The following is a 26,605-nucleotide window of genomic DNA, read 5'->3' as shown; positions in this document are numbered from 1 at the left end:
TATTTGTGAAATAGGCTTAAAAACACCTAACTCCCATGGTTGCCAAGGCCTGGGGGAAGTGGGAAAGGGGGTTATTGTTTCATAGGTATTGGATTTCTTTTGCTAGATGGAAAGTTATGGAGATGGATGGTGGTGATTGTTGCATAACACTAAGAATGCATTTAATGCCACGGAATTGTACAATTAAAAATGGTTAAGATAGTATTTTACTACAAAAAAAAAATTGAAAACAAAACAAAACCCAACTCCAGGAGCCGCCAGCACAAAGAGCACGAATTTTCCAGCACTGAAGTCACTCAGTTCTCATTTAGCAAGACATTTAAATGGTCCTCTCTGAGCCTCAGTTCCCTCATCGGTAAAACGAGCACGAAAAAATGCAGTGAGCCCTTAGTACTGTTTTGAGGACGAAGGAAGGAATCCACGTAAAGATGCTGGATTATTTACTCCAATTCTGCCAGTGGATTTATCCACGGGTACTCCGCGGAGCCAACTGCGTGCACGACCGTGCTTAGAAAGCAGCGCACGCGACAAAACAAACTTGCAGGTAGCAGGAGGCAGAGAGAAGTAAACAAGTAAATATCACCCTTGTAGCAGATCTGTTGCTATTCATATTTGGTCCGGGATTATTCAGCATGCTGGGGCGAGAGAGGCGGCCCCAGGGGCGGGCCGGGGCGGGGCCGGCTTTATATGGTAGCGCGCGGGCCGCCAGCTGCACACAATACGCCTCCCGGCTGGAGCGCTTTGGGCAGCCAGCGCTGGCACCGACACCACCGACGCGAGGTGAGTCTGACCCAGCTGTCGCCTGCCCCTGTGCCCAGCCCGAGCCCGGCAGGTAAGCGTCAAGGATGCTGCCCTAGGTGCCGAAAAACTGGAAGATTAAAAACTCATCATCTAGTTTTTCTGCCCCGGGGAGCTGTCGGGTGTGTCATTTGCGGGCGACGTTTTGGGTCCCCGGCTCCGAAACACCCCCTCTCTGGCTGGGGCTCCAGGTCCCTGTGGCCGGTGGTGCCGGCATCGGCCCCGCGGGGCCTCAGTCTCAGCATCTGAGCAATGGACTCGCCCTTATACGCCTGGCCAGGAGAACCGGATGCTCTGTCGCCCCGATCTGTCCTCCTGCTCGGCCTCCAGGGGCCAGACACCCATGTCCTTGGGGGCCAAGCGTACCCGGCCAGAGCCAGGGACCTCCAGCCCGGGTGTCCACTAAAAAAGGAAAGATGGCGTCGGGCACTGTCCCCACGGGACCAGAGGCGCGGCGAGTAGCCGCGCACCTGCGAAGAGCCGGAGACAGGCTTGATTACGGGACATGGGGGAAGTCCGGAGCAGGAACTTGCGTGAGCGGGTGCGGCCGCCACCCCACCTGTCCGCGACCTGCACAGGTGCGTCCTGCACAGGTGCGCCCGCGGGGGGCGGCGTACCGACCAGCGGGTCGCCTTGGCCTGTTCTGTGAACCTGCAGCCGGCCAGCGCTCGGCGTTTGGATGGCCGCAGGGCTCCTATTAACTGCCGTGCAGCCCAGAACTCTGGGGGCTCGAGACGCGCTCAAGTCTCTTGGGTGCGAATCACTTTGTAAACCGTTAATTGTTACTGTAATTTTCGCTAGTACAAACCAACACGGGGGACTGGATGTTGTTTCTGTTGCTGCTGCTGCTGCTGTCATACTGCGCCTGAGTACCTGCTGCGTCTGGGTCCTTTCTCCAGTGAGCCTGGCTCCAGCTCCCCAGGGAGGGAGGTTATCCTTCCCCCATTATGAAGGGATAGACTATTGAGCTCTGTGCTGGCCGGCCTCGGGAAAGGGTCTCATTTTTTAACTGGAGCAACTGTGACTTTCCAGGAGGTGACTTGAATTCTGTGTGGCTAAAAGCCCAGAGCCAAGTTCTGGAAGCTAACCAAAAGCTCAGTCACTTTCCATCGTGTTGTCTTAGATGGGCTGTTCCACCTTTGAGCCTCAGTTTGCTCATTCTGTAAGATGGGGTTCATGAAGTTTCCAATCAGGTGTGGAGAACACCCACCCAAGTGTTAGCTGTTAGGTGGCTTCCTAACACTTGAACCCTATTCTGCTTATTTTGGGCATACCTTAGAATAAGTTCTTAGGAGTGGCATATTTTTGTATTATTGGTACCATTTTGTACTTGTTCCCTGACGGGTCTGAAGCGGTAGCAGGGCATGGATCTGGGTCCAGGCAACCTGGCTGCTGAGTGCTGCTCTTCCCCACTGTCTCATCTCTCCTCCACTCTTCCCCTCCCTCCTCACTCCAGGATTTGGGGATTTCCCTCCATCTTCTGAACCTCAAGGTTGTCACCAATTGATTTAGCTGTGGCTCCTCCAGTCTTACCAACCAACGTTAGACTGTACAAGTTTATTTTTGCTAGTTTTTGTTTTAATATGTCTAAAGAGTATGGGGAGACTGACTTCTAAGCTGTGGGTTTCAGCCAGTGTCTCAGAATGTCCTCCTGGGCAGGGGAACATATTTAATAAACCTTCTGAATTGGCCACCAGTTGATTTTTTTTTTTTTTTTTTTGTATTTTTCTGAAGCTGGAAACGGGGAGAGACAGTCAGACAGACTCCCGCATGCGCCCGACCAGGATCCACCTGGCACGCCCACCAGGAGCCACGCTCTGCCCACCAGGGGGCGATGCTCTGCCCCTCCGGGGTGTCGCTCTGCTGCGACCAGAGCCACTCTAGCGCCTGGGGCAGAGGCCAAGGAGCCATCCCCAGTGCCGCGGCCATCATTGCTCCAATGGAGCCTCAGCTGCGGGAGGGGGAGAGAGAGACAGAGGAAGGAGGGGGGGGTAGAGAAGCACATGGGAACTTCTCCTATGTGCCCTGGCCGGGAATCAAACCCGGGTCCCCCGCATGCCAGGCCGACGCTCTACCGCTGAGCTAACCGGCCAGGGCTGATTTTTTTTTTTTTTTTTGGTGAGAACTATCTCAGCTAGGATATTTCTCCAAGGACCGGGGATCCTGTGAAACCTTCCATGTGATGGTGTGAAGCTTAAAACAAATGGAGTAATATGCTTAGCACACTCTCTGTGAGGGTCACTCTCATGGTCATCCTTCTTTGCCATCTCAATTGCTGCCTCCTATGAGAAGTCTTCCCTGTCTCATCTAAATGTGCTGCCCTCTCACTCCTCCTGCCAGCTCCTCTGTCCTGACACCTTTTTTACTGACTTCAGGATGCCAAAGACAGTGTGAAATGGCCCATTTGGGCTCACTTGGTGTGACTTATGCCAGCCTGTGTGGCTCCATGTTAACAGGAGCACCAAATGTCATAGTCACGGCCTGGGCACGATGGGAGAAGCTGGATAGAGGGTTGTATGCATGTTGATTATTGTGGTCAGTTTTAGGTGGTTAGAAGGTTAAAAAAAAAAAGAAGAATAAAGCTAGAGTCACTGAGCTGCAGCAAAACCAGAGGAGCAGGATTAGCCCTTTTTTCATTTCTGATCCTAATAAACGGAAGGGGTTTGAGGAAAGGATCCATTCAGTTGTGTCTTGAAGCTGACCTCAGAGGCATTCTCCCCTCCCTGGAGAGCATCCTGTTTGTAGTGAACCTATTAAGTTTGTAGACAATTAATGGCTTCTTGCTTCCCCTGAGTCAGCCATAGTGGATTCCACAAGAATCTTACTGTTTTTCTCTCTGCTCAGAACAATTTTCTGGGGTTTTTTACTTACTTTTTATTTATTACTAATGTTGCAGTCAGTTCACTATATGCCAACAGTCATACACAGTTCTAACATTTAATCGTGTGAAGCCCACTTCACTGCTTCCAAAGGGATGTGTGATACGGTCTTTATTTCAGCGAAGCAGAAGTGGTTGACTACTGTCTGCTCCTTATTGGCTCAACTAACCATTCTGTTGCCTTGTCAAGGCCAGGGCCTTTGGCTGCTGTAGTTTTGAGTATTTGCTGTTTTTGGTCCTTCCAGGCAGATAACTGAGTGAATTTGCCATCTCTGGGAAAGTCATGGCCTCTTCCAAGTCCTACTTATTTGCAAACACCACCAAAGTGGCTTTTCTCATTTCTTTCTCCAACATGGCCACTAACTCTAATTTGGAAATGCCAACTGAGTCTCAGTTACAACTGTCTGCTACCTCATATGATAGCATCTTTGTTTGAATAATATCTTCAGGATGGCCTGATGCTGGTTTGCCCTCCTCAATCCCCAATTTGGAACGGAAGATCTTCTATGTTTCCAACGTTAAATCCAACGGTAGGAAGAGTAGTAATGACTTCTCTAACCTGTAATCTCTTCAAAATTGTAGTTTTTCCTGTTCCATCTAATCCCCAAATTGAAGTCCTCATTTCCCGGGTTCTGAAGAGACTTGGAATATACTTGAGCAAAAGCCACCGTGATGAACCGGCTGTCTTCCCTCACTGATTGGCAGAGTCAGGCCCTAGCCGTGGCAGTGACTCCTACTCAAGCCCTCGTGCTGCCACCTCTGCTGCCCTTGGTCTCTGGCTCTGGCTCTATGGCTTGGAGGTGATTTCCTTGGAAGCCTGGCCTGCGAGCAACTTCCACTTTAGGCCACCTGGAGTGGGAAGGGGCTCTGCTCAGAACAATTTCAAGAGGTTTCAAGGAAGTTCCTGGCATGCTTGGGTTTTGTTGTTGGCGGCCACCAGGAAGTCTGCAGCTGTCCGAGTGGACATGTACTGGCCCCTTCATCCCTTTGTCCTGCTGCAGGGGTTGGGGTGCGGCCCTGGGAGAAATACGGAATGTGAGCAGATAAGGTATAAGGCCGTGCCGGCCTGTCTTCCTTGTTGGCCCGGAGGCAAGAGTGAGGTCAGGCCTGGTGTCCAGGGCACTGGGCGGGCTCGGGAGGGCAGCTGATTTTCCTAGTGTCAATATTAGGACGTGAGAACACAAAACACCCGCTGGGCCTCGCGGGCACTGCATGATGGTAAACTTGTTTTTCTGGAGGCAGGAGAAGAGACAAGTCACCCCGACTCAGAGGAGGTGCACGCTCTTGAGCAAAGAAAGCTTTCTGGGGAGGCTCCCTGTGACATAGAGATTAAAGATTGGGAGTTTGTTGTATTTTTCCCCCAAGAGATGGCATCTGTGTGTGTCTGGCTTGGAGCTCAGAAGAGGTGCTGTCAAGGCCAGGGCAGAGAGATCTGTAGCCTTCCTGTGGACAGACGTCCAGGGTCTAACCCTGAGTGCTCAGCACGGCAGAGCTCCAGGCTCACTGGACGGCAGCTTCCCAGATGCGAGCACTTGCTGGGTACCATGCACGCAGCGGCTGCTTTCTTCTTGTAGCTGCCTTCCTCCTATCTTTTCACGCCTGCCCTTTTACAAAAGATGCGGGTGTGCCCAGGTTAGGGTCCCCCAGCCAGGCTTGCCTGTCACTGTGAGCCCAGCTCCCTCATTCTGTTTTACAACGTACTGTCTGGTTCCCCCGAGCTGCCCGTGTTCACTGGGTCCCTGCACTGAGCTGGGGCAGACAGACAGGTAAACATTTAATGAGACCATAATGGGCTAAGTGCCCAATCCAGGTCTGTTTACCCAAGGTGCTGGGACAACGCAGATGAGGAGCGATTAGTTTTGTTGTGAGGAGGTGGGGAGGAGCTGGATTCTGGGGTAGGCCTGGAGAAGAGAGCAGGTTCCACCTCCACTCCCCACCCCAGCAGCCTATGGAGGCAGAGGGAGAGTCTAAAGATGGGGTTAAGGCTGCAGAATGGCTGGGGTGAGTCTGGGGTTGGAGGGCTGGGCCCTGTGGGGCAGAGGGCCTTCTGCTGGGGAGGGAATGGGAGCCACCAAGGTTGCTGACTGGAAGGGGAAGTGTCAGAATCCAGTGAGTGATTGAGACCCCGCAAGAGGCACTTTGGACCCCAAACTGGAAGGAAGGAGACCTTGAGGGCTGTATCTGCCTTTCTGAGACCCTTAGTGTTTGGGCCCAGCAGGGCACAGACCCTCATTATTTTAAATATATGCTCTTTTTTTATTATTATTCATTTTAGAGAGGAGAGGGAGAGAGAGAGAGAGAGAGAGAGAGAGAGAGAGAGAGAGAGGAGAGACAGAGAGAGAGAGGGGGGGGGGAGCTGGAAGCATCAACTCCCATATGTGCCTTGACCAGGCAAGCCCAGGGTTTCGAACCGGCGACCTCAGCATTTCCAGGTCAACGCTTAATCCACTGCGCCACCACAGGTCAGGCCAATATATGCTCTTTATTTTATTTTATTTTAATTTTTATTTATTTATTTTTTTACAGAGGCAGAGATAGACAGGGACAGACAGACAGGAACAAAGAGAGATGAGAAGCATCAATCATTAGTTTTTCGTAGCGCATTGCAACTTCTTAGTTGTTCATTGATTGCTTTCTCATATGTGCCTTGACCACGGGCCTTCAGAAGACCGAAAAATCCCTTGCTGGAGCCAGCGACCTTGGGTCCAAGCTGGTGAGCTTTTTGCTCAAGCCAGATGAGCCCGTGCTCAACCTGGCGACCTCGGGGTCTCGAACCTGGGTCCTTCCGCATCCCAGTTCGATGCTCTATCCACTGCGCCACCACCTGGTCAGGCAATATATGCTCTTTAAACTTAAACTGCAGACCAGGTGGTATCTCCACACCCTGACTTTTTTTTTTTTTTTTTAGTGTGGGAGGAGATAGACAGACTCTGGCATGTGTCACCATGGATCTATCCGGCAATCTCAGTGTGGGGTTGATGCTTGAATCAACTGAGCTATTCTCAGTGCCTGAGGCCATCACTCTAACCAATCGAGCCACTGGCTTTAAGAGGGCAAGAAAGAGAGAGGAGGAGAGGGAGAGGAAGGAAACAGATGGTCACTTCTCCTGTGTGTTATGGCCGGGGATTGAATCCGGACGTTCGCACACTAGCCCGATGCTCTATCCACTGAGCAAACTGGCCAGGGCTGCACCCTGACTATCAAATAGTGATAGAAGAGTACAGGGGTTTGCCTGCTGGTGTTCACGAGGTCTTGGTTGACAGGGATCCTCATTAGACTCACAGAATGAGGTCTCCCCCACCTGTTTTTTATTCATCTCATTGAACTGTTACTATAACAATACGACGGACTTGGTGGCTCTTAAGCCACAAGATTTCTCATAGTTTTGGGTGCTGGAAGGAAGTCCAAGTCAGGGTGCGACAGACTTCCCTACCCTCCACCGCAGACAGAGAGGGAGCTCTCCTGGGCCTCTTTCAGAGAAGCACTAATCCTATTAGCAGAGCCTCCCAAAGGGCCCGTCTCCTAATGCCATCCCCATGGCTAGTTAGGTTTTCAATATACAAATTTTGGGGAGAACACATTCAGACTGCAGCAAAATGATCTAAAATTACTTTCAGAACCAGTCCTCAAGAGAATTATCCTTCAATTAATTACACTTCCGCTACAGTTTGGAGTATTTTTATAAATATTCAAGAAGGAAAAGACAGCCTGACCAGATGGTGGCGCAGTGGACAGAGCATCGACCTGGGATGCTGAGGACCCAGGTTCGAAATCCTGAGGTCACTGGCTTGAGTACAGGGTTGCTGGCTTGAGTGTGGGATCATAGACGTGACCCCATGACCACTGGGTTGAAGCCCAAGGTGCTGGCTTGAGCCCAAAGGTCACTGGCTTGAACAAGGGGTTACTGGCTTGGCTGGAGATCTCCAGGCATACATGAGAAGCAATCAATGAATAACTAAGGTGCCACAACTACAAATTGATGCTTCTCATCTCTCTCTCTTCCTGTCTGTCTCTGTCTCTCTGCTCTGTCACTTTCTCTTGTGCATGTGCACTAAAAAAAAAAAAAAGGAAAAGACATAAATAAATCTCCCCAATGCTTGTTTTAAAAAGGAGGAATTAGGAGTTCAGAGGGGCTAATTTGTCTAAAGTCACATGACCAAGCTGGACAGGAACTCAGAGGACCCCCAGCTTAGTGCCCCCTGACACAGTCAGTTCTCCAGGCTCTTCACTGCTTTCTGGGTCTGCCCTGGACTGGGCCTGGGTCGGCCTTCTCTCGTAAGCTGAACCACTGGGCCAATTTTCTCCCGTATACCTGACAAAGGAAACTGAAACAGCCTTGTCTCTGGGCAGGTAGATGGTGGGCACACATACACAGGTACACCAGAATCTTTTCAAGTTCCCAAGGGGTTACTACACCCTCTGAAATACTCAGGTAAAAATTGGAAATCTGAACGCATTTGCTTCCATCTTGCTTCTTTGTTACACTGAGGGTTTCAAGGCTTGGAATCTCGAATCCTCTCCCCAACCCAAGGGTTGGGTCCTTCTTATCCCTGTGCAGTTGTGGAAATGGCAGTCAGAGAGGTGGTCACGTGCCCAGGGTCATGCCGGACAAGGTCCACAAGTAAACTGCTGGAGTTTGAGGTGAGGGGTGATAGCTTTAAATTATAGAAGTAATCGTATACTCACTAGAGATAACACTGAAGACTGCTCCTCCATCTGTTGCCTACCACCCCATGAATTCCATGGGTGCCTTCAGAGGTAGCCACTACAGGACGGACACATTTCCTTCCAGATCCTCCCTGTGTTTCCAATCATATATAACGTACATAACCAGTAAAAGGTACACATTTGCATAAACAGCATCACAACTGCTTCCTTATCTTGCTTGTGTCACTCGGCAGCTAACCACGACTTCTTTCCATTCCCCTCTGCAGAGACCCACCTCCTTGCATTTTTGCAGTGGTCAACCAGCCCACCAAGTGTGGATTTGGGGAGAGAACGGGGTGCTGGTTTTAAAAACAAGCTAATTCCCAAGCCTATAGAGCCAGGTCTTCATTGCTACCCTAGGACCTGGCACTGAATCTGGCCTTGAGCAGCTCCTGCCAAATTTTGACCTGAACTGTGGCTGTAAAAAAAGTGTCCTGGAGTTGGAGTTGGAGGCCAGGGTTTTTTTGTGTTTTTTTTTTTTTTTTTTTTTGTATTTTTCTGAAGCTGGAAATGGGGAGAGACAGTCAGACAGACTCCCTCATGCGCCCGACCGGGATCCACCCGGCATGCCCACCAGGGGCGATGCTCTGCCCACCAGGGGGCGATGCTCTGCCCCTCCGGGGCATCGCTCTATTGCAACCAGAGCCACTCCAGCGCCTGGGGCAGAGGCCAAGGAACCATCCCCAGCGCCCAGGCCATCTTTGCTCCAATGGAGCCTCGGCTGCAGGAGGGGAAGAGAGAGACAGAGGAAGGAGAGGGGGAGGGGTGGAGAAGCAGATGGGCGCTTCTCCTGTGTGCCCTGGCCGGGAATCGAACCCGGGACTTCTGCACGCCAGGCCGACGCTCTACCACTGAGCAAACCGGCCAGGGCAGAGGCCAGGTTTTATAGTAGCTCCTCCTCTGGGATGTGACAGCTTCTTCACTGCTGAACCTCAGTGTGCTCTCTGTAAATAGGTGTAGCATCACTCCCCCACACAGGGTTAACATGGCAGATGCCCTCGTGCAGTTTACCTTTGTCTCCAAACCAGCCTCACCCCCGCTACCCCTCCCACTGTGTGCCCAGGGGACAGGATGCTAACAGGTGGGATGACTAGTGTTTTTCTGAGTGCATCGACCCATGTTGCTGGGGCAGTGTTATTTCTGGAGCCCAGACATGGGTACTATGATTGTGTGGCGAAGAGCCTCTGAATTTCCGTTCTCAAGCCTCTCAGGCCCCCATCTGTGAAATGGGCAAACAGTCCCCTCTGTCTGAGGGATGTTGGACTCAGTAGACACAAATAGAAAGGATGTGGGGGTTACAAGAGCATGACGTCATGGGCCCAGAGAGGGCAGCCCTTGTGTGAGGCCACAGTAGCCAGAAGCCACGCTGTGACTGGACCTGTTGCCCAGCGATCCATGGCTGGACTTCTTGTCCGGGTCCACTGCAGCCTGGGGGATGACTCTGCCTACAGCTGGGTTCAAGATAGGTCAAGCCAGCACCTGCACTGCTGTTCAAGGTGGAGGGCTACGGCTGCAGGTGGGGTAGCATGACCAAATGGCCATGGTCCCAGGGGTCCGTTTCAAGCCACAATGTTCCAAATTAGTGAACACCCACCCACCCCCAAGGTGAGTTTCCAACTTTCTTTTTTGCTTAAAATACCTTTCTCTCGCCTTACTTTTCTCTCTCTCCCTTTTTTCCATTATTTCTCCATCCCTTAAGGGAAGTGAACCCTGCCCACCTTAACAAGCTGTTTAGGCACCTGCAGGTTCATAATGGCAGAGGCTGGAGTCTGGACTTCCCCTCCATGTGGGTGGAGGGTAGGGGCTGGGAGGGGCTGTGTGCTTGATTCCTGAAATAGACCTTTAAGACAAACAGCTCCATTTGAGACCAATTCAAGCTATTGACTTGGAACAATTCTTTTTTTTTTTTTTAATTTATTCATTTTAGAGAGGAGAGGGAGAGACAGAGAGAGAGAGAGGAGAGGAGAGTCAGAGAGAGAGAAGGGGGGAGGAGGTGGAAGCATCAACTCCCATATGTGCTTTGACCAGGCAAGCCCAGGGTTTCGAACGGGCCACCTCAGCATTTCCAGGTCGACGCTTTATCCACTGCGCCACCACAGGTCAGGCCGGAGCAATTCTTTTTGCTTTAGTTTTGTATCAGTGATGTCTACATGTACCTGATGGTCAAAGTTCAAGAGCACAAAGCATACATAGTAAAAATCAAGTCTCCCTCCCATCCATTCCAGAGACCTCGTTACCCCCTTGACTGGCCTGTGCAGACAGAAGCGCTTGTCTTTGTCTGCGTTTTTTTGTTTTTGACTTTTTAGAGAGGGAAGAAGAGAGAGAGAAAGAGATTGGAACATTGAACTGCTCCTGTTTGAGCCCTGACTGGGGATTAAACTGGCAACCTTTCTGCTTTGGGACGACACTCCAACCAACTGAGCTATCCCGTCAGGACTTAATTTTTTTTTTTTTTTTTTTTGATTGATTGCTTTTTAGAGAGACAGAGAGGAAGGGAGAGAGGGAAGGGAAGCATTCATTTGTTGTTCCACTCAGTCCTGTTCTCATTGGTTGCTTCCCAGGTGTGTCCTGACCGGGGATCAAACCTGCAAGCTCGTTGCTTTGGGGTGATGCTCTTAACTGCCTTAGCTAACCAGCCCGGGCTTCTATCTGTGTTCTTACACATGGGCATCAGCATGGTTTGCAGTTATAAACTGTTCGCTCCCCGCTCTGTCCAGGTACCCATGTGCCTTAAAGATCTTGGCACAGCTGTGCCTACAGACCTTCTGTCCATCTTTTTCAGGGGGGGTTATGTTGGCTCTATGTCTAAAAGTCAAAGGTTACATGCATTTGTGACGTGGGTAGATACTGATTGAGGGACCCCGCCGCTGCCCTGCTCCTTGCTACCATTCCCTCTGTTGATTTTTTTTTTTTACAGCGACAGAGAGTCAGAGAGAGGGATAGATAAGGACAGACAAACGGGAATGGAGAGAGATGAGAAGCATTAATCATCAGTTTTTCGTTGCAACACCTTAGTTGTTCATTGATTGCTTTCTCATATGTGCCTTGACCATGGGGCTACAGCAGACTGAGTAACCCCTTGCTCGAGCCAGCGACCTTGGGTCCAGGCTGGTGAGCCTTGCTCAAACCAGATGAGCCCGCGCTGAAGCTGGTGACCTCGGAGTCTCAAACCTGGGTCTTCTGCATCCCAGTCCAGTGCTCTATCCACTGCGCCACCGCCTGGTCAGTCTCTGTTGATTTCTTAACCAGCTTTGTTTAGAGCCCCTGCTAGGCAGCACTGAAGGGCAACAGTTGTATTGTTTCATCCTCCTAGGAGCCCTGGAGGTGAGCATTCTCCTGAGCTCGGCTCAGAGGTTTAGCTTCTGGTCCCACAGCAGCGGCAGAGCTGGGACTGGAGCCTATGTCTGTCCTGTTGAGGTCAAGGCTTTTTTGCTTGAGTGTGTGCCTGATGCTCTGAACACTGGGTGCTCCATCAAACAGAGCATCACCCCACTTGTAGGTGGGGATGGGACTGGTGATTGGGACAGGCGTAGATGGAAGACCCTCCTGGGAAAGACTGGGTGGGGACCAGGGTTTCTCAGCTAGGTCCACCCAGCAGCCACAGGCCTGGCACCGGGACTCTAGTGACCAGGTGCATTGATGGGGCCCCAAACATGTCATCACGTGTTCCTGCGTTGCTGGACTTGGCGAGGTTGGGCTTAGGGAACTGAGGCTCCATGCTCCAATGAGGGATTAGTTGTTTGTGCCCCAATGTGTGTGTGTGTGTGTGTGTGTGTGTGTGTGTGTGTGTGTGTGAGGGGCACAGCCTGTGAACCTGCAGTCTGTTGGAATGAGTAGCCTCCTTCCTCTACTGATGCTCTCTATGACTCATCTGGTCCCTTCCATTCTCTGTACCTTGCTTTCCTCATTTTCTTTTGGTTTTATTTATTCATTTTGAGAGAGAGAGAGAAAGAGAGAGAGAGAGAGAGAGAGAGAGAGAGAGAGAAGAGGTGGAGGAGCAGGTAGCATCAACTCCCATATGTGCCTTGACTGGGTAAGCCCAGGGTTTTGAACTGGCGACCTCAGCATTCCAGGTAGACACTTTGCTCATTTTTGAAATAGAAATTGTCAGAGTCATGCCTGGGTCTGTGGGTCCCCCACTAGGAGGTTGACACCTCTCCTCCATCCTGCTCTTGCAGCGTTGGCCCTTGCTGGCTTTTACAGAACACCTACCTACTGTGTGCTGCAACGGACTGTGCTCACTCTGATGCAACTCTGGGAGAGAGATGGCATTTCCCCATTTCCCAGGTTTGGAAACTGAGGCCAGGCCAGGAGCTGGTGGCCTAAGGGCAGAGCTGTTTACTAAAAGCAGGTTTGCTGCTCCAGAGCCTGCCATCCTGTATTCTCCAAGGCCTGCAGCTGTCTCCATGGCTGTGGGGTGGCTGTTTTCTGCATAGAGGTTAGATTTGCATCCTGACCTCTGTGGGCAGAATAAGGTTCCTGGCTGGTTTTTCCACTAAGTACTAGGAGGGTTAAGGTGTAGGCTGCTTGGGTGAGTGGGGACACATGGCTAGGTGTACCTTCCTTTCACCAAAGAAGCATTTTACACGACTCGTTTGCAAATCTTTTGAAAAAAAAAATAGATGTTTAAAACCAGGCCAGGCTCCTGGATCTGCAGCTGGTGTAGTCTGGGGCACTGGCTTTTGTTTAGTCATTCGACAAACACTGCTCTGCTCTGTGCTGTGAACTAGAGATAATAAAGGCTGCTCCCACTCATTTCATTACTTGTTTACTCTAAGTCTGGCACATTAACATGAATTCTTTCAGTTTGTCCTTGCAACAGCCCTGTGAGGTAGGAGTGACTAGTGTCAGTGAGGAATGAGGAAACCAGACAAACAGAACGCCCAGCAGCCTGGCTCCACATCCATGGTTTGAACCACAGCTGCAGATGGGCTACGAGAGCCCCTGGGGACCCCCAGCCTCACTCTCGGATTTGCGAAAGGGGTGCTAGAGCCGAGTTCTTTAGGAACAAAGAGGAGTGAGCCAAGCAAAGGAAACAGAGGATGGTGGCCAGCGGGCACTGTCCATGCAAAGGCTTGGAGGCTTGACATGTCAGGCACTGTTACAGCAGTCTCTAGTGTGGCAAGGACAGGGTCCAAGATTAGGGCTGAGGCTGGTGAGACGGCCGGGAGGAGAAGAGGACCCTGATAGCAGTGTGGCATGACTCCTGTGGGGACTAGGAGCTGAGTGGAGCGGTGACGGGACCAGGTCTGAGGCTGCTGTCTAGGAATCAGATTGGAGAAAGCCCAGCTGGACGCTGGCGAGACAAGCAAGGCAGCTGGAGCAGGGCCAGGCACTGAGCCTCCGGGATGGACTCGAGCTGGGAGGCTGCTGCAGGGACCCTGCCCCCAGTTCCCAGACACATGCTGAGATCTCCCTCTCAGAGGTAGAGCCCCAAGGCCAGCCCAGGCCTGGATGGTGAGCAGTTAGTGAGAATCCATCAGGCCTTGACAGTGGTAGATGCTGAGACATCTGCCAGAAGTAGAACAGCTGCTGCTGGTTCTTGCCAGGAAGAGGAACCCCATTAGTTTGGGATCATTATTCCCATTTAACAGATAAGGAAACAGTGCCTTGAACAGTCACATTGCAAGTGACTGGTGGGGTGAGGATGTTGACCAAGAGTCCCCTGCCCTTCTGGCAGGTCTTCAGTGCGCATCTGGAGACAGGGAGGAGAGTCTGGTGGCTGTCCCAGGTCAGCAGTCTGGGGACCCAAAGGAAGGCGTAGACTCGGGCCCTGACTCAAAACCAGTCCACCGAGGGAAGCACCACTGCACCGCTCACCCACCCTGGTCAGACACACTCAAGCTTCAACCTCTGCCTGGCTAAGCTGCCAGTGGTCACTGTCCCTGGTCAGCTACCTGCTACCCCGCCCTGTAGGAGAGGTAGCGTGCTATCTCCCATTTGGTACCAGAGGATTCCATAATTTTCTGCTGGGGACTGAGGGATGTTTGGACAGTGGGTCAAGGTGAAGCTCTGAGGCCATGGGCTCAGTGAAGTCCCTTTGAGACCCCTGGCCTGTGGGGGCCCCAGGGGTTTCCACAGGAGCACACAGCAGCCTATGAGAAGAAAGCAGCCCCCTGTGGAGGGGGTGAGGGGGGGAGGGAAAAGGGAAGGTGAAACAGGGAGGCAGATGCAAACGAGGCCGGGCTGCTTTCCCAGGGAAATGGTCATTTGCATAGACACCAAGCCCCCTGGGGCCTGGGGCAGCCAGAGATCCTGGTCAATTTCTTTTTTAAAAATAATTTTTCCATTGATTTGAGGTGGGGGGGGGGGGAAAGGGAGACAGAGACAGAGACAGGAAGGGAAAGAGAGAAGCATCAATTTCCTGTTCCACTTAGTTGTTCCATTCAGTTGTACTCTCATTGGTCCCTTCTCCTGTGTGCCCTGACCTGGGATTGAACCCATAACTTTTGTGTGCCAGGATAACACACATGTATTGAGCTACTCAGCCAGGGCCTCACAAATTTTTTTTTCTTTTTTAGAGAGAGTGACAGGAAGGGAGAGAGTTGAGAAGCATCAACTCAAAAATTTATTTGTTCACTGATTGCTTCTCATATGTGCCTCAATTGATGGAGGTGGGGGTGGGTGGCGGCAAGGGTTCCAGCCAACTCAGTGACCCCTTGCTCAAGTCGGCGACCATAGGATCATGTTGATGATCCTGCGCTCAAGCCGGTGACCTCAGGGTTTCAAACCTGGGTCCTCAGTGTTCCAGGTCGACACTCTATTTACTGCACCACCACCAGTCAGACCACGATTTTTTTTTTTTTTTTTTTTTTTAATTTTTGACACCTGAGTCATCAGCCTTATCTTTTTTTTTTTAATTTTTAATTTTATTTATTAATTTCAGAGAAGAGAGAGAGAGAGAGAGAGAGAGAAGGTGGGGAGGAGCAGGAAGCATCAACTCCCATATGTGCCTTGACCAGGCAAGCCCAGGGTTTCAAACCAGCAACCTCAGCATTCCAGGTCAAGGCTTATCCACTGTGCCACCACAGGTCAGGCCACACCAGACCACGATTTCTTAACAATCGCTTTAACATGAACTCAATCGTGTGTATGTGTGCACAGGCACCGCTCACAGTCTGCACAGAGTTAAAACAGCTCGTCTGGGAAAGGGGTCTCCTTTTATCTGGCTCTTTCGCATCTTTAAATAGAGTGTTATATTTTTCTCTGAGGATCTGGAGCATACTTTATGAGATTTATTCCTGTCAAAAAAAAACCTTACTATTTCTGTAAAAATGTATTTCTTTCCTACTAATTTTCTGATTGCCTTGTAGGATGCAATTAAGTTCTGTATGTTGACCTTGGATCTGGCAACCTTGAAACTCCCAGTAGTTCCAGTAGCTGGTTCTGTACGTGAATGTTTGTACCTGCTGAAGAGCCTCCCTTTCCTGTCTTACATTAAAACAATCGCATTGTCTTCGGCTTTGATTCTCTTAGAGGCTTTCTCTATCTTGCCGAGATTCGTCGACAGTTTTCTCTAACTGAAGTCATCTTTTCCTTCGTACTAGTGTCCTCCTGTCTCTGTTCAAACAAGCAAAGTTGCCAAAATGAATGGCATGGCTGGAGGGGAGTGCCGCAGGCTCCCTTGGACCAGGGTTTGCCACTTTCAGCAGCCCCCACCTCCATTAAAAGGCTAAAAGAGGCCCTGGCCGGTTGGCTCAGTGGTAGAGCGTCGGCCTGGCGTGCAGGGGTCCCGGGTTCGATTCCCGGCCAGGGCACACAGAAGAAGCACCCAGCTGCTTCTCCACCCCTCCCCCTCTCCTTCCTCTCTGTCTCTCTCTTCCCCTCCCGCAGCGAGGCTCCATTGGAGCAAAGATGGCCTGGGCGCTGGGGATGGCTCCTCGGCCTCTGCCCCAGGCGCTAGAGTGGCTCTGGTCGCGACAGAGCGACGCCCCGGAGGGGCAGAGCATCGCCCCCTGGTGGGCGGAGCGTCGCCCCTGGTGGGCCTGCCGGGTCGATCCCGGTCTGGCGCATGCGGGAGTCTGTCTGACTGTCTCCCCGTTTCCGTCTTCAGAAAAATACAGGGAAAAAAAAAAGGCTAAAAGATGAAAGTCAACTCTGGCTACAGAAGTGGCTTCAAGTCATACTAGTTATGTGCCATGGACACCTGTGCATTGTACATCTAGATCCACTGCCACCAGGCATTCCCCTGAAACTAATGTGTGAAGAGTATATACCCAGAATGGCTCCCGTGCTGGGTATTTAAGTTGTTGACAGCATTTTAGAGCTCTTAGACGCGTCACCTTTCATGACTTGTGCTGGCACAATGTATAAAGTGTTGACCTGGAGTGCTGAGGTCGCTGGTTTAAAACCCTGGGTTTGCCCAGCTGAGGCACATATGAGAAGCAACTACTACGAGTTGATGATTGCCGCTTCTACCCTACTCCCTTCTCTCTCTCCTCTCTCTAAAATCAATAAGTAAAATAGAAAAAAAAAAAAAAGAAATGTTACCTTGTCTCACTACATATGTGCTGGCCTGATGTTTTGGGGGAGTCCCTGGGTCTTGGGCCTACATATTTTTTGTTGTTGTTGTTGTTGTTGTTTTTTTAAAAAAAGACTTATTGAGAGAGCAAGAAACATTGATTTGTTTTTCCACTTATTCATGCATTCATTGGCTGATTCTTGTATGTGCCCTGACTGGGGATTGAACCTGCAACCTTGAGGTATGTGGATGAGCTACGGAGCCAGGGCCATGCTTTTAACACTTTACCTGCAGGTGCCCACAGCAGGTGGCAGCACCCTTCCTTCCTTGGGTGTGGGAGCTAAGGCCCACCATCCCCCCCAACCTGGTCTGACCTGCCAGCTCCTTTCAGGGAGAGGGTGCTGTCCTGACAGGTGTGGGTGGCATATGTCAGGCCGCGGGCTGTTTGTGGCCATTGTGGCTGTGTTTACACGTCTGATCTCTCCAGCCCAGCTCCCTTCTCCTGCTTAGCTGCCTTTCCCATTGGCTTTCATCTGGAACAGATGTAAAACTCTGCCATTTCCCTTGTAGGAAAATCAAACAGCCACCTCTCTTTGAGACAAATTCTCGGCACTTATTTTCTCTAGAACAATGCTGACCTTATGCGGTTTTCTTCTCAAAGGCCAGAGTGCCCCAGACACCACATACCTGACTGCACCCTTGATGACATCACGACTTGTCCATCTCTGTGCATGCGTTCTGGGTGCATTAACCTGTCTAGACTTGCCCGAGACACCTGGAGTATCCACAACTTCCCTCTGTTTACGTGAGCCTCAGCCCTGCCTTTGCCTTCTCCAGCATAGCCTCCTTTTTTCAAAATTGATTTTGAGAGAGAGACATGAATTTGTTGTTCCACTTATTGGTGCATTCGTTGGTTAATTCTTTTATGTGTCTTGACCATGGATAGAACCCACAACCTTGGCGTATCGGTATGAAGAAACTACTGAGTTGATGATTTCCGCTTCTACTCCTTCTCTCTAAAATCAATTAAGTAAAATCTAAAAAAAAGAAACCAACTTAGCTACCCAGCCAGGGCTCTGCCATCACCCTTTAATGCTGAAGCAAGTGGTAAAGGTGCTCTTGTTCTAGCTTCCGTGTCCCTGCAGGGCATCTGTGCCTGTCCTGCCTGCAGTGCATCCACTGTAGGAGCATGGAGATCTGGGGCTCTGTCCCTTCTTTGTTCAGTGCAGGTAAATGTGCCAAGTTAGACATTTAAAAAATCTAGGACATTATTGTAAGTAAGCACAAAGGTCATAATGCTTAGCACCTCCTCCCTCAGCCTTCTAGGCTGTGCTCAAAGTACCTGTGGAAGATTCTGCCCATCCTCCAACAGCCGAGGGGCTTACTGGTGCCTTACAGATGAGAAAATGGTGGCATCAGACAGCAAAGTGGTGGCAGGGCTGGGATTTGAACTGTCACCCTTTGGTTCCGGAGACACATTTGTTTTTGTTGTTGTTGCTATTCAGAAAGATTGGAGGAGGCAGAGACAGACTCTGTCATGCACCCTGGACCAAATCCACCCAGCAAGCCCACTAGGGGGTGATGCTTCGCCCATCTCCAGCATTGCTCTGTTGCTCAGCTAACTCTGCTTAGTGCCTGAGGTGGAGGCCATGGAGCCATCCTCAGCGCCTGGGGCCAACTTGCTCCAGTTGAGCCATGGCTGCAAGAGAAGAGAAAGAGAGAGAGAGAGAAAGAGAGAGAGAAATCAGAGGGGAGGGGTGGAGAAGCAGATGGGCGCTTCTATGTGCTCTGACCAGGAATTGAACCTGGGGCATCCACATGTGGAGCCAACGCTCTACCACTGAGCCAACTGGCCAGGGGCTCAGAGACACATTCTTCATCTTTCTATTCTGAACCTAAAGCTGTCTGGTACAGTGTGGGTCTTTGCAAATGATGACAGCAACACTTATTGATGTGGGACTTTACGATTATAATAGGTAGACCTTTGGCTACAAGGAACAGGAAAGTCAGTGAGTGGTGATTGAACTGGGTTCTGTTTTTCTCACACATTAGGCAGTGGCTTGTATTTTTTCTGCTGTTCCGACAAGGCCATCAGAGAGCCAACCCTCTACCTCTGCTCTGTATTCTTAGCAACATTCGTTATTCTCGTACTCGGCACTTCAGTGTCATAAAGTGGCTGCTGCAGCTCCAACCTTCACTTCTGTATTGAAGGCAGCAAGGAGGGAGAAGAGCTGCCCAGTCTGTATCTGCTCCCTTTCAACCTCCACCCCAGACTTTTAGACGTCATTAACGAGGACTGGGTTACATGTGCACCACTAGCTGCAAGGCATGCTGGGAAAGTGAGGAACAGAAGTGTCATGATTGGCTTAGATGATGAACAAGGATTTGGGGCCATGCAAAGAAAATTAGTTCTACTAACAAGGGGAAGGGGAGAGGTGAATAACAGCCTCGAGGGGCACAAAGAAAACCAGGTAGAAGGTGATGGGAGACAATTTTATCAATGTCACCCCATCAAAATTAATTAAAAAAAAAGGAATGTGTCTCACGGCTAATTCAGGCAGTTAGAAGAATAGTATAAGGATGCTAATTCTGCTTCTCAGGCCACATCTTGCAAAAGGGGCCCCAAGCAAATTGGTGATTTGGCTCCTCTGATTTTGCCAATTGGATTAAAAAAAAATGTCAGGAACGCGCTGAAATGGAACTAACAATACATAAGCATAAATTTAAAGGACTTTTAGATACTGGAGCTGATGTATCTGTTATTGCTAAGCTACATTGGCCTCCTTCCTGGCCCACTCATGCAGCAGCCACAGAATTACAGGTATAGGGCAGAGTAAATCCCCTCAACAAAGTTCTAGTTTTCTACATTGGAAAGATTAAGAAGGTCATTCTGGATTTTTTAAGCCTTATGTGCTCCCTGGATGGCCAGTTAATTTGTGGGGTAGAGATGTTTTGAAAAATATGGGAACGTTGCTTGTCAGCCCTAATGGTTTAGTCAGTACTCAGATGCTTGATCGGGGATTTTAGCCCACCAAGGGACTAGGGAAAGAACAGTGAGGAATTCTCACCCCCATAGAAGTGGCACCCAATACCAGAAGGTGTGGATTAGGATATCAAAATTTAGCATAGGGCCTGACCTGTGGTGGTACAGTGGTTAAAGCGCTGACCTGAAACACTGAGGATGCCTGTTCAAAACCCTGGGCCTGCCCAGTCAAGGCATATATGGGAGTTGATGCTTCTTGCTCCTCCCCACCTTCTTTCTCTCTCTCTCTGTCTCTCTTCTCTAAAATAAAAAAAAAATAAAAATAAAAAATTAGCATAGGGGCCTTGGTAGCTCCTGCTACTTCAATAATGCATTGTGCAGACCCAATTACTTGGAAATCAGATAATCCTGTATGGGTAGACCAATGGCCCCTTTCTCAGGAGAAACTTAGGGCAGCTGCTCAGTTGGTACAAGAGCAGCTACAGTTTGGGCACATTGAACCATCTGATTGCCCATGGAATACACTTCCATATTTTGATCTTGTTGCCTCCTGGATTATCAAGGGGCATAGGCGACCCTTACAGTTTATAGGTTTTGAGCCTCAAAATTATTATTGTTCCTTTTTTCAAAGGATCAACAACAATGGCTCTGGGAAACTTCCACTAAATGGCAAATCGCTCTTGCAAATCAATGGACAACTTTATACTGAAACTGTCAAAATCAGCTCAAAGTCTAGGAAAAATAAATAAATAAATAACAGCCTTGCCAAGACAGTGAAGAAAGGAGGGTATAACAGGATGTAAGGAGCGATCCTATTTTTGATTGTGTGTGTTATGTGCATATGCGCTTGGCAGTGAAGACTGGAAGGTTAGCAGAGACCCCCTGAGTACTGGGACTGTGGCCGACTAGTCTTCATTTAGCTTGTTTTTTTTTTTTTCTGCTCAAGGGAAGCAGCAGACATGGGAAGCAGCCATACAGATAGTATTGCTCTCCAGGTGGAGCCCAACCTTCCTCCACTATTTTGACAATAGACACCTGGATTTTTGAGTTTGCCAACTGGTTTCTCAAGGGCTAGTATAAGAGCCATTCTTATATTTATACTTTCTTTTCTTCCCCCCCACAAAGAGAAGCATCTCCAGATTTCTGACTTTAGAAATGTATGAGAGTCTGACTGGGCTGTGGCACAGTGGATAGAGTGTCGGCATGGGACGCTGAGGTCCCAGGTTCAAAACCCCAAGGCCGCTTGCTTGAGAGAGCAGGCTTGTTAGCTTGAGCACAGGTGTGCCAGCTGGAGCACAGGATCATCAACACGATCCCATTCTTGCTGGCTTGGGCAAATAGTCACTGGTTTGGCTTGAGGCCCCTGGTCAAAGTGAGAAGTGGTCAATGAACAACTAAAGTGCTGCAACTATGAGTTGATGCTTCTCGTCTCTCTCCTCCCTCTCTCTCTCCTTTTCTGTATCTCTCTCTCAAAAAATAAGTTATATAGGCCCTGGCCAGTTGGCTCAGTGGTAGAGCATCGGTCTGGCTTGTGGAAGTCCCAGGTTTGATTCCCGGTCAGGGCACACAGAAGTGCCCGTCTGCTTCTCCACTCCTCCCCCTCTCCTTCCTCTCTCTCTTCCCCTCCCACAGCCAGGGCTCCATTGGAGCAAAGTTGACCTGGGCGCTGAGGATGGCTCCATGGTCTCTGCCTCAGGCGCTAGAATGGCTCCAGCTATAACCGAGCGACGCCCTAGATGGGCAGAGCATTGCCCCCTGGTGGGCATGCTGGGTGGATTCCGGTTGGGCACATGTCTGTCTGACTGCCTCCCTGCTTCTAACTTCGAAAAATACAAAAAAAAGTTATATATATGGAAAAATAAATTTTTGATGGAGAACAGAGAGGCACCGTGATTTGCCCAGAGGCACACTGCCAGCATGTGGCAGGATTCATGCCTAGGGTTGCTGGGTAGGGGAGGCTGATGATGGCTTTCGCAGAGAAGGAGGGGCCTAGCTTGGAGTGAGAGGGCTGAGTCCTCCAGGCTTCAGAGTTGTGGGCATCAGTCAGTCTGTGTGTATCTTCTTCCCCCAGAGAAGAAATGTCTCAAGCAGGACCCCTCTCCAGGAACCTCATTTTGTGCACCTTCCTTCAGGAGCATGGCCTGCAAGCTCTGGAGGCTCCCGCCATGACCAGTCTCCTCCAGTACGATCCTGATCCCCATGGGTAGGTCCCCGTGGCCCTCTGGGCCCTGCCCACGCCCATTCCTGGTCAGTGACTTTTGGGGGGTGTGGTTAGAAGAGCGGCCTTCTGGCTCCTTGGGCAGGACTCCAGAGTGGAAATTCCCCGGGTGTGGTCTTGGAGGCAAGTGCCCTGGGCAGGGACACTCTGATACTTGTTCTCCAAGGGCGCCTCAGAGCAGCCTGCATAGCCACAGTCCCAGCAAGGACCTTGGGCACCTGCCATCAAAATGGCTCAAGCTTGTGGCCTTAGGACAGAGTGCTGCCTGGTCTCCATATTGTGATCACCTTAGCAAGGCCTCTTGGATCGAGTAGCCTAAGGCTACTCCAGACTAGCTGCTGGTCCTGACTGTAAGGGCAGCAAACGAGATGTTCCCAGGATTGGATTATAGGGTCTGGATGCTCTCTGCTGCTTTAGGCCTCTTAGTCATCAGGTCCTGGACTTGGGGATTGGGGCTGGTTGGGGTTTTAGGACTGGAGGGACCCAAAATGTGCTTTTTTCCTTCACCCTGCTCTGTAGATGACAACAGGGGACATTCAGCCTGGGACAGTGTTTTCGTGAGGTCCCACAGGGTATCGGCATACAGGTGGGACCTCAACCCACCTCCCGGATTGCCAGGCAGCCCTCCCCAGCCCCCAGCCTGCCCCCCACTGCTCCTGGAGTAGAGAGAGCATGGACCCTGGGGACGGGGCAGGTGGCCGAGCTGTGCTGTGGGCCTCTTGGCCTGGGAATTCCCAGGAGCTATCGGGTCACTGGGTTGGAATGTGCGGGCAAACCCCTGAGAGCTGGGCTGAAACCCTGCCCAGGCGCACAGAGTGGGGAAGTGGGGAATGTTAGGCTCGGAGGTTGGGTGGGAGTGTACATCTCCATTTCCATGAAGAACTCAGTGCGAGTGAGGGGCCCAGACGGGCTGGTCAGCCCCTCCTTTCTTAAAGGGGTGAAGGCAGAGGTGGTTTCAGGGTCGGGGACCAGGGAACACTGGTCCCAGAACTCCCCATAGGAGGAGGGTAAGTTGAGACCCCTGTGAGAAGCCCACCTAAGTGATCTGATGGGCTCAGAACCGCCCACCTGCCCAGCCCTATTTCCCAAAACGTCTCCCTGCCCTCCCACCTCAGCTGAGGGCTCTGACCAACCCAGAAGCCGTGGACAGTACCTCTGTGGCTATTTCTGCAGTAGAACATGAGCTAGAGGAGGGTGTGTGAAAAAGGTTCCCTGCCCCTCGCCCTGTTCTGCATCTTAGGTGGCCCAGAATCTGTGGCCCGTTTGGCTGGGTGGGTCTGGGTGTGAGGGTCACCAGCACAGCCTACCACTAATTCCCTGCACCCTCTCACAGTGACATCCCTCACGAGATGGCCATGCGGCTAGCCTTCATTGGGGATGAGATGGAAGTGAGATGGATGCTGCCCCGTGTTGCCCAGATGCCCTGGATGGCCGTGTACAGGTGACCAGACCCTGCCCAGCGTTGCCAGCTCCTGCAGCCGGTCTGCTGCACCGCATTCCTCTCGCCATGTCCACAGATGGCAGAACCTGAGCCCCTTCTCCCTCCCTTGTCAAGCCAAGGGGCTTGATGTAACATGACGATATGCTGAGTGAGCTCAGATGGCTGTGTGTCCTTTTCAGCAGACACTCAGCGTCCATGATTTGCCACTGTCCCCACGGGTTCTCAGACCTCACAGAATTGCTCAAGGTGGGGGCAGACACACCGACCTCATGCGAGACCAGGACCAAAGCAGATGTGGTATTTTGGTCACTAGGGAGGCAGCCTTTTTTTGGGGAGCCCAGGTATGAAAACAGAGCTCCTCTGCAGGGAGCACCTGCTCCCCTGGGCCCCCCTTGGGGCCTGTGGACAGTGAGTGTTTTCCATGTGGCCAGCTCTGGAACATGGGGCCAAAGCCAGCGGGCGAGCTGGAGGGCAGATGAGGGAGCGAACAGGAAACCAGGAGCCTGCGGACCAGAAGCAGCCTGTACACAGAGACCCTCACTGGGGAGTCATCCAGGGAAGAGGCGAGGTGGCAGTGGGGGGCCAGGAGGAAGGGACAGGCCCATTTCTCCCTGTAGGTGTCACCTGAAACAAAGGCCTTTGCTGCTCCCCTCACAGTCACGTCAGCTCTCTCTCCCATTTGTCTTACAGCCTGGCTTTCACCTACAACCAGACGGGCCTGAGGGGTGTTCTTAGAAGTGTTATGGGTGGTCTCACTAACCTCAGGGGCAGCAGAAGGTTCTGGAGTTTCCTGACCTTCAGGGACAGGGTAAGCCTTGACAGTCTGGACCATTTCTTCTGTCTGGTCCCACAGGCCTTGGGGTTTGAGACTCCAGGCTATTGACCACGTTCGGGTCCTCGGGCGCCTTTACCTGCCTCACACCTGCGCTCACACTTCTTCCTCCACCTAGAGTGCCCTCACCTGGCAGCCCTGCCTGGTTCCTCTCCCACCCACCAGGCCAGGTGCCTCTTGTCCTGAGCAGCTCTCCTGATCACTCCCCATCCTACCCACCAGCACAGCGGACAGCCCCCCGCCCTCACACCACTTCATCCTGTCATCCCTGTTCCCCACAGCCGAGAGCCCGGGTAGCCTGACCTCCCTCCCCTGCCTGTTCTCAGGGGCACTTTCCTCTCCTACACCTCCTGCCCTCCTCCTCTTTCTGGACCCTTATCCTAGACCCCTCTGGTTTGGAGTGAGGTCTCTTGTCTCCTCTCCGTACCTGACTTCCTTTCCACCACCCCACTCACACCCACGGGTGGGCACAGGAGGCAAGCTTGTGGAATGAGCCAGCCCCTTGCAGGCCAGCGGTCCTCACTTCTCCCCACCTTCGTCCTGCAGGTTTCCCCCGGCCGGGGGCGCAAGCTGTCCCTACTGCTGCTGCTGGTGCTGCTCCTGGACTGTGGTCTGCACTTCCTTCAGTGACCGCTGCTGGCCAGCGCAGGGCGGGCTGGCCCCTCCCCCCCGGACTGCCACCCTGGAGGTGGCCTTGTTGGTTTTGTGTCTTTTTAACTGTTTACTTATGATCCTCTTTTTATATTTAAATTCTGAGTGCTGGGACACTCCTGAGGTTTCATACTTTTTTTTTTTTTTGTAAGAGAAATGAATTATACCTCTGGGGTCTTTATGGTTAACTGCTCTCCTGGCCCCAGCCCACCCTTGCGTGGACTGTCCCCAGAGGGAGCCTCCCTGTCGTGCTGGGTCATGTAGCGGACAGTGGGGGGAGTGCTGGTCACACCCCCGTGTCTGTGAGGCCCACAGCAAAGAGAATCTGCTGGAGTAGATTTCTGAGTGAGGAGAGCTCAATAAAATGTTGGTTTCCATTCGTCTCGGGTCCTCTCTGGGGTTTGCAGAGGGAGCTCCATCTTGCCCCTTGGAGGGGGATAATAGTGGAGGGGAGGGGAGGGGCAGGCATGCTCATAGCCACCTGCAGGTATCCTAGCCCCTGGGCTCACAGGGCTCATCCAGCACCTGCAAGTGCTGCTTGGGCCCACAGAACTGGTTTACTCCAGCTGTCATTTGGTGGTTCCCGAAAACCCGCCATCAAGGATTATTTCTGTTGGGCTGTCAGGGCCTCATACAGGTGTGCCGCCCATCTTTTCTATGCATGTCATCCTGTGGGCTGCGTGCAGGTGTGGTGGGGGAAGGGCTGGGCAGAGGGCAGCAGGGGCACTTTGCATGTGTTGTGGAAAGGTGCACCCCTTAGGAGTTGAAACCAGTGTCCGTCTGAGTCCAGAGTGATAGAAGTTACTCTTCAACCTGCAAGAGGAAGGACCAGAGGCCTGTCCCTCCCAGGAAGGGGGCAGGGATGACAGTGCTTTACCACAGGCCCCAGGCCACTAACGCAGGGTGGACCCATGCTCTGGGGACCTGAGTGGGGGGAGGATGCCAGGGCAGTGAGCACCTTTTGGAGGAGCAGCGATAAGGCTGTGAGGGCAGAAGGGGCCCCATCGCCTTTTTCCATTTCAGTGGCTTTTTTTTTTTTACAGGGACAGACAGGAACGCAGAGACGAGAAGCATCAATCATCAGTTTTTCATTGCGACACCTTAGTTCTTCATTGATTGCTTTCTCATATGTGCCTTGACCGCGGGCCTTCAGCAGACCGAGTAACCCCTTGCTTGAGCCAGCGACCTTGGGTCCAAGCTGGTGAGCTTTGCTCAAACCAGATGAGCCCGCGCTCAAGCTGGTGACCTTGGGGTCTCAAACCTGGGTCCTCCACATTCCAGTTCGACGTTCTATCCGCTCTGTCACCGCCTGGTCAGGTCATTTCAGTGGCTTCTGAAAAAGGCCCTTGGTCTGTCAGGATTTCTGGAGATAGGGTAAGATTGAGGCTCAGAAAGGTGCCCAGGGAAACCTGTTCCTGCCATGGAAGGAGAGCAGTGCCCAACTCCAGGCTGACCAAGGGGTCATGTTCTTTCCATGGACTTGGGGCCCAAGGATAGAGTGGCATCCTGGCATAAAGATGGTGTCAGTATCTCCCCAAGGGGCAGGAACCGGTCACGATCCCCGCAAGGAGCAGGGTGAAGGCTCCACCATGACTCAGCTCCTCCCTTAACTCCCCTTACTGCCTGTACCTGCTTC

The 26,605-nt window shown here is 51.5% G+C and overlaps 1 protein-coding gene and 1 pseudogene across 2 annotated transcripts; one reads left to right on the top strand and one right to left on the bottom strand.

Moving 5' to 3' along the window:
• Positions 1-732: 732 nt before the first annotated feature.
• BIK (BCL2 interacting killer) lies at positions 733-26,579 on the top strand. 2 transcript variants are annotated; one of them, XR_010729030.1, is made up of 6 exons: positions 733-780; positions 21,899-22,030; positions 23,379-23,486; positions 24,177-24,294; positions 24,865-25,006; positions 26,013-26,579. XR_010729030.1 is itself a non-coding variant. In XM_066255988.1 (5 exons), the coding sequence occupies exons 2-5, from the start codon at positions 21,906-21,908 to the stop codon at positions 24,946-24,948; spliced, it is 435 nt and encodes a 144-aa protein (XP_066112085.1). In that variant the 5' UTR covers positions 733-780; positions 21,899-21,905; the 3' UTR covers positions 24,949-25,338. The 2 variants fall into 2 exon arrangements, 1 of the variants encoding a protein (XP_066112085.1); XM_066255988.1 differs by lacking the exon at positions 26,013-26,579 and having other exon boundaries at positions 24,865-25,338.
• LOC136319251 (ADP-ribosylation factor-like protein 1 pseudogene) lies at positions 3,816-5,222 on the bottom strand (annotated as a pseudogene).
• Positions 26,580-26,605: the final 26 nt, after the last annotated feature.

This window comes from Saccopteryx bilineata, chromosome 1, assembly GCF_036850765.1.
Source record: "Saccopteryx bilineata isolate mSacBil1 chromosome 1, mSacBil1_pri_phased_curated, whole genome shotgun sequence".
Classification (NCBI taxonomy): domain Eukaryota; kingdom Metazoa; phylum Chordata; class Mammalia; order Chiroptera; family Emballonuridae; genus Saccopteryx; species Saccopteryx bilineata.
This window is presented reverse-complemented; position numbering and strand designations above follow the sequence as displayed.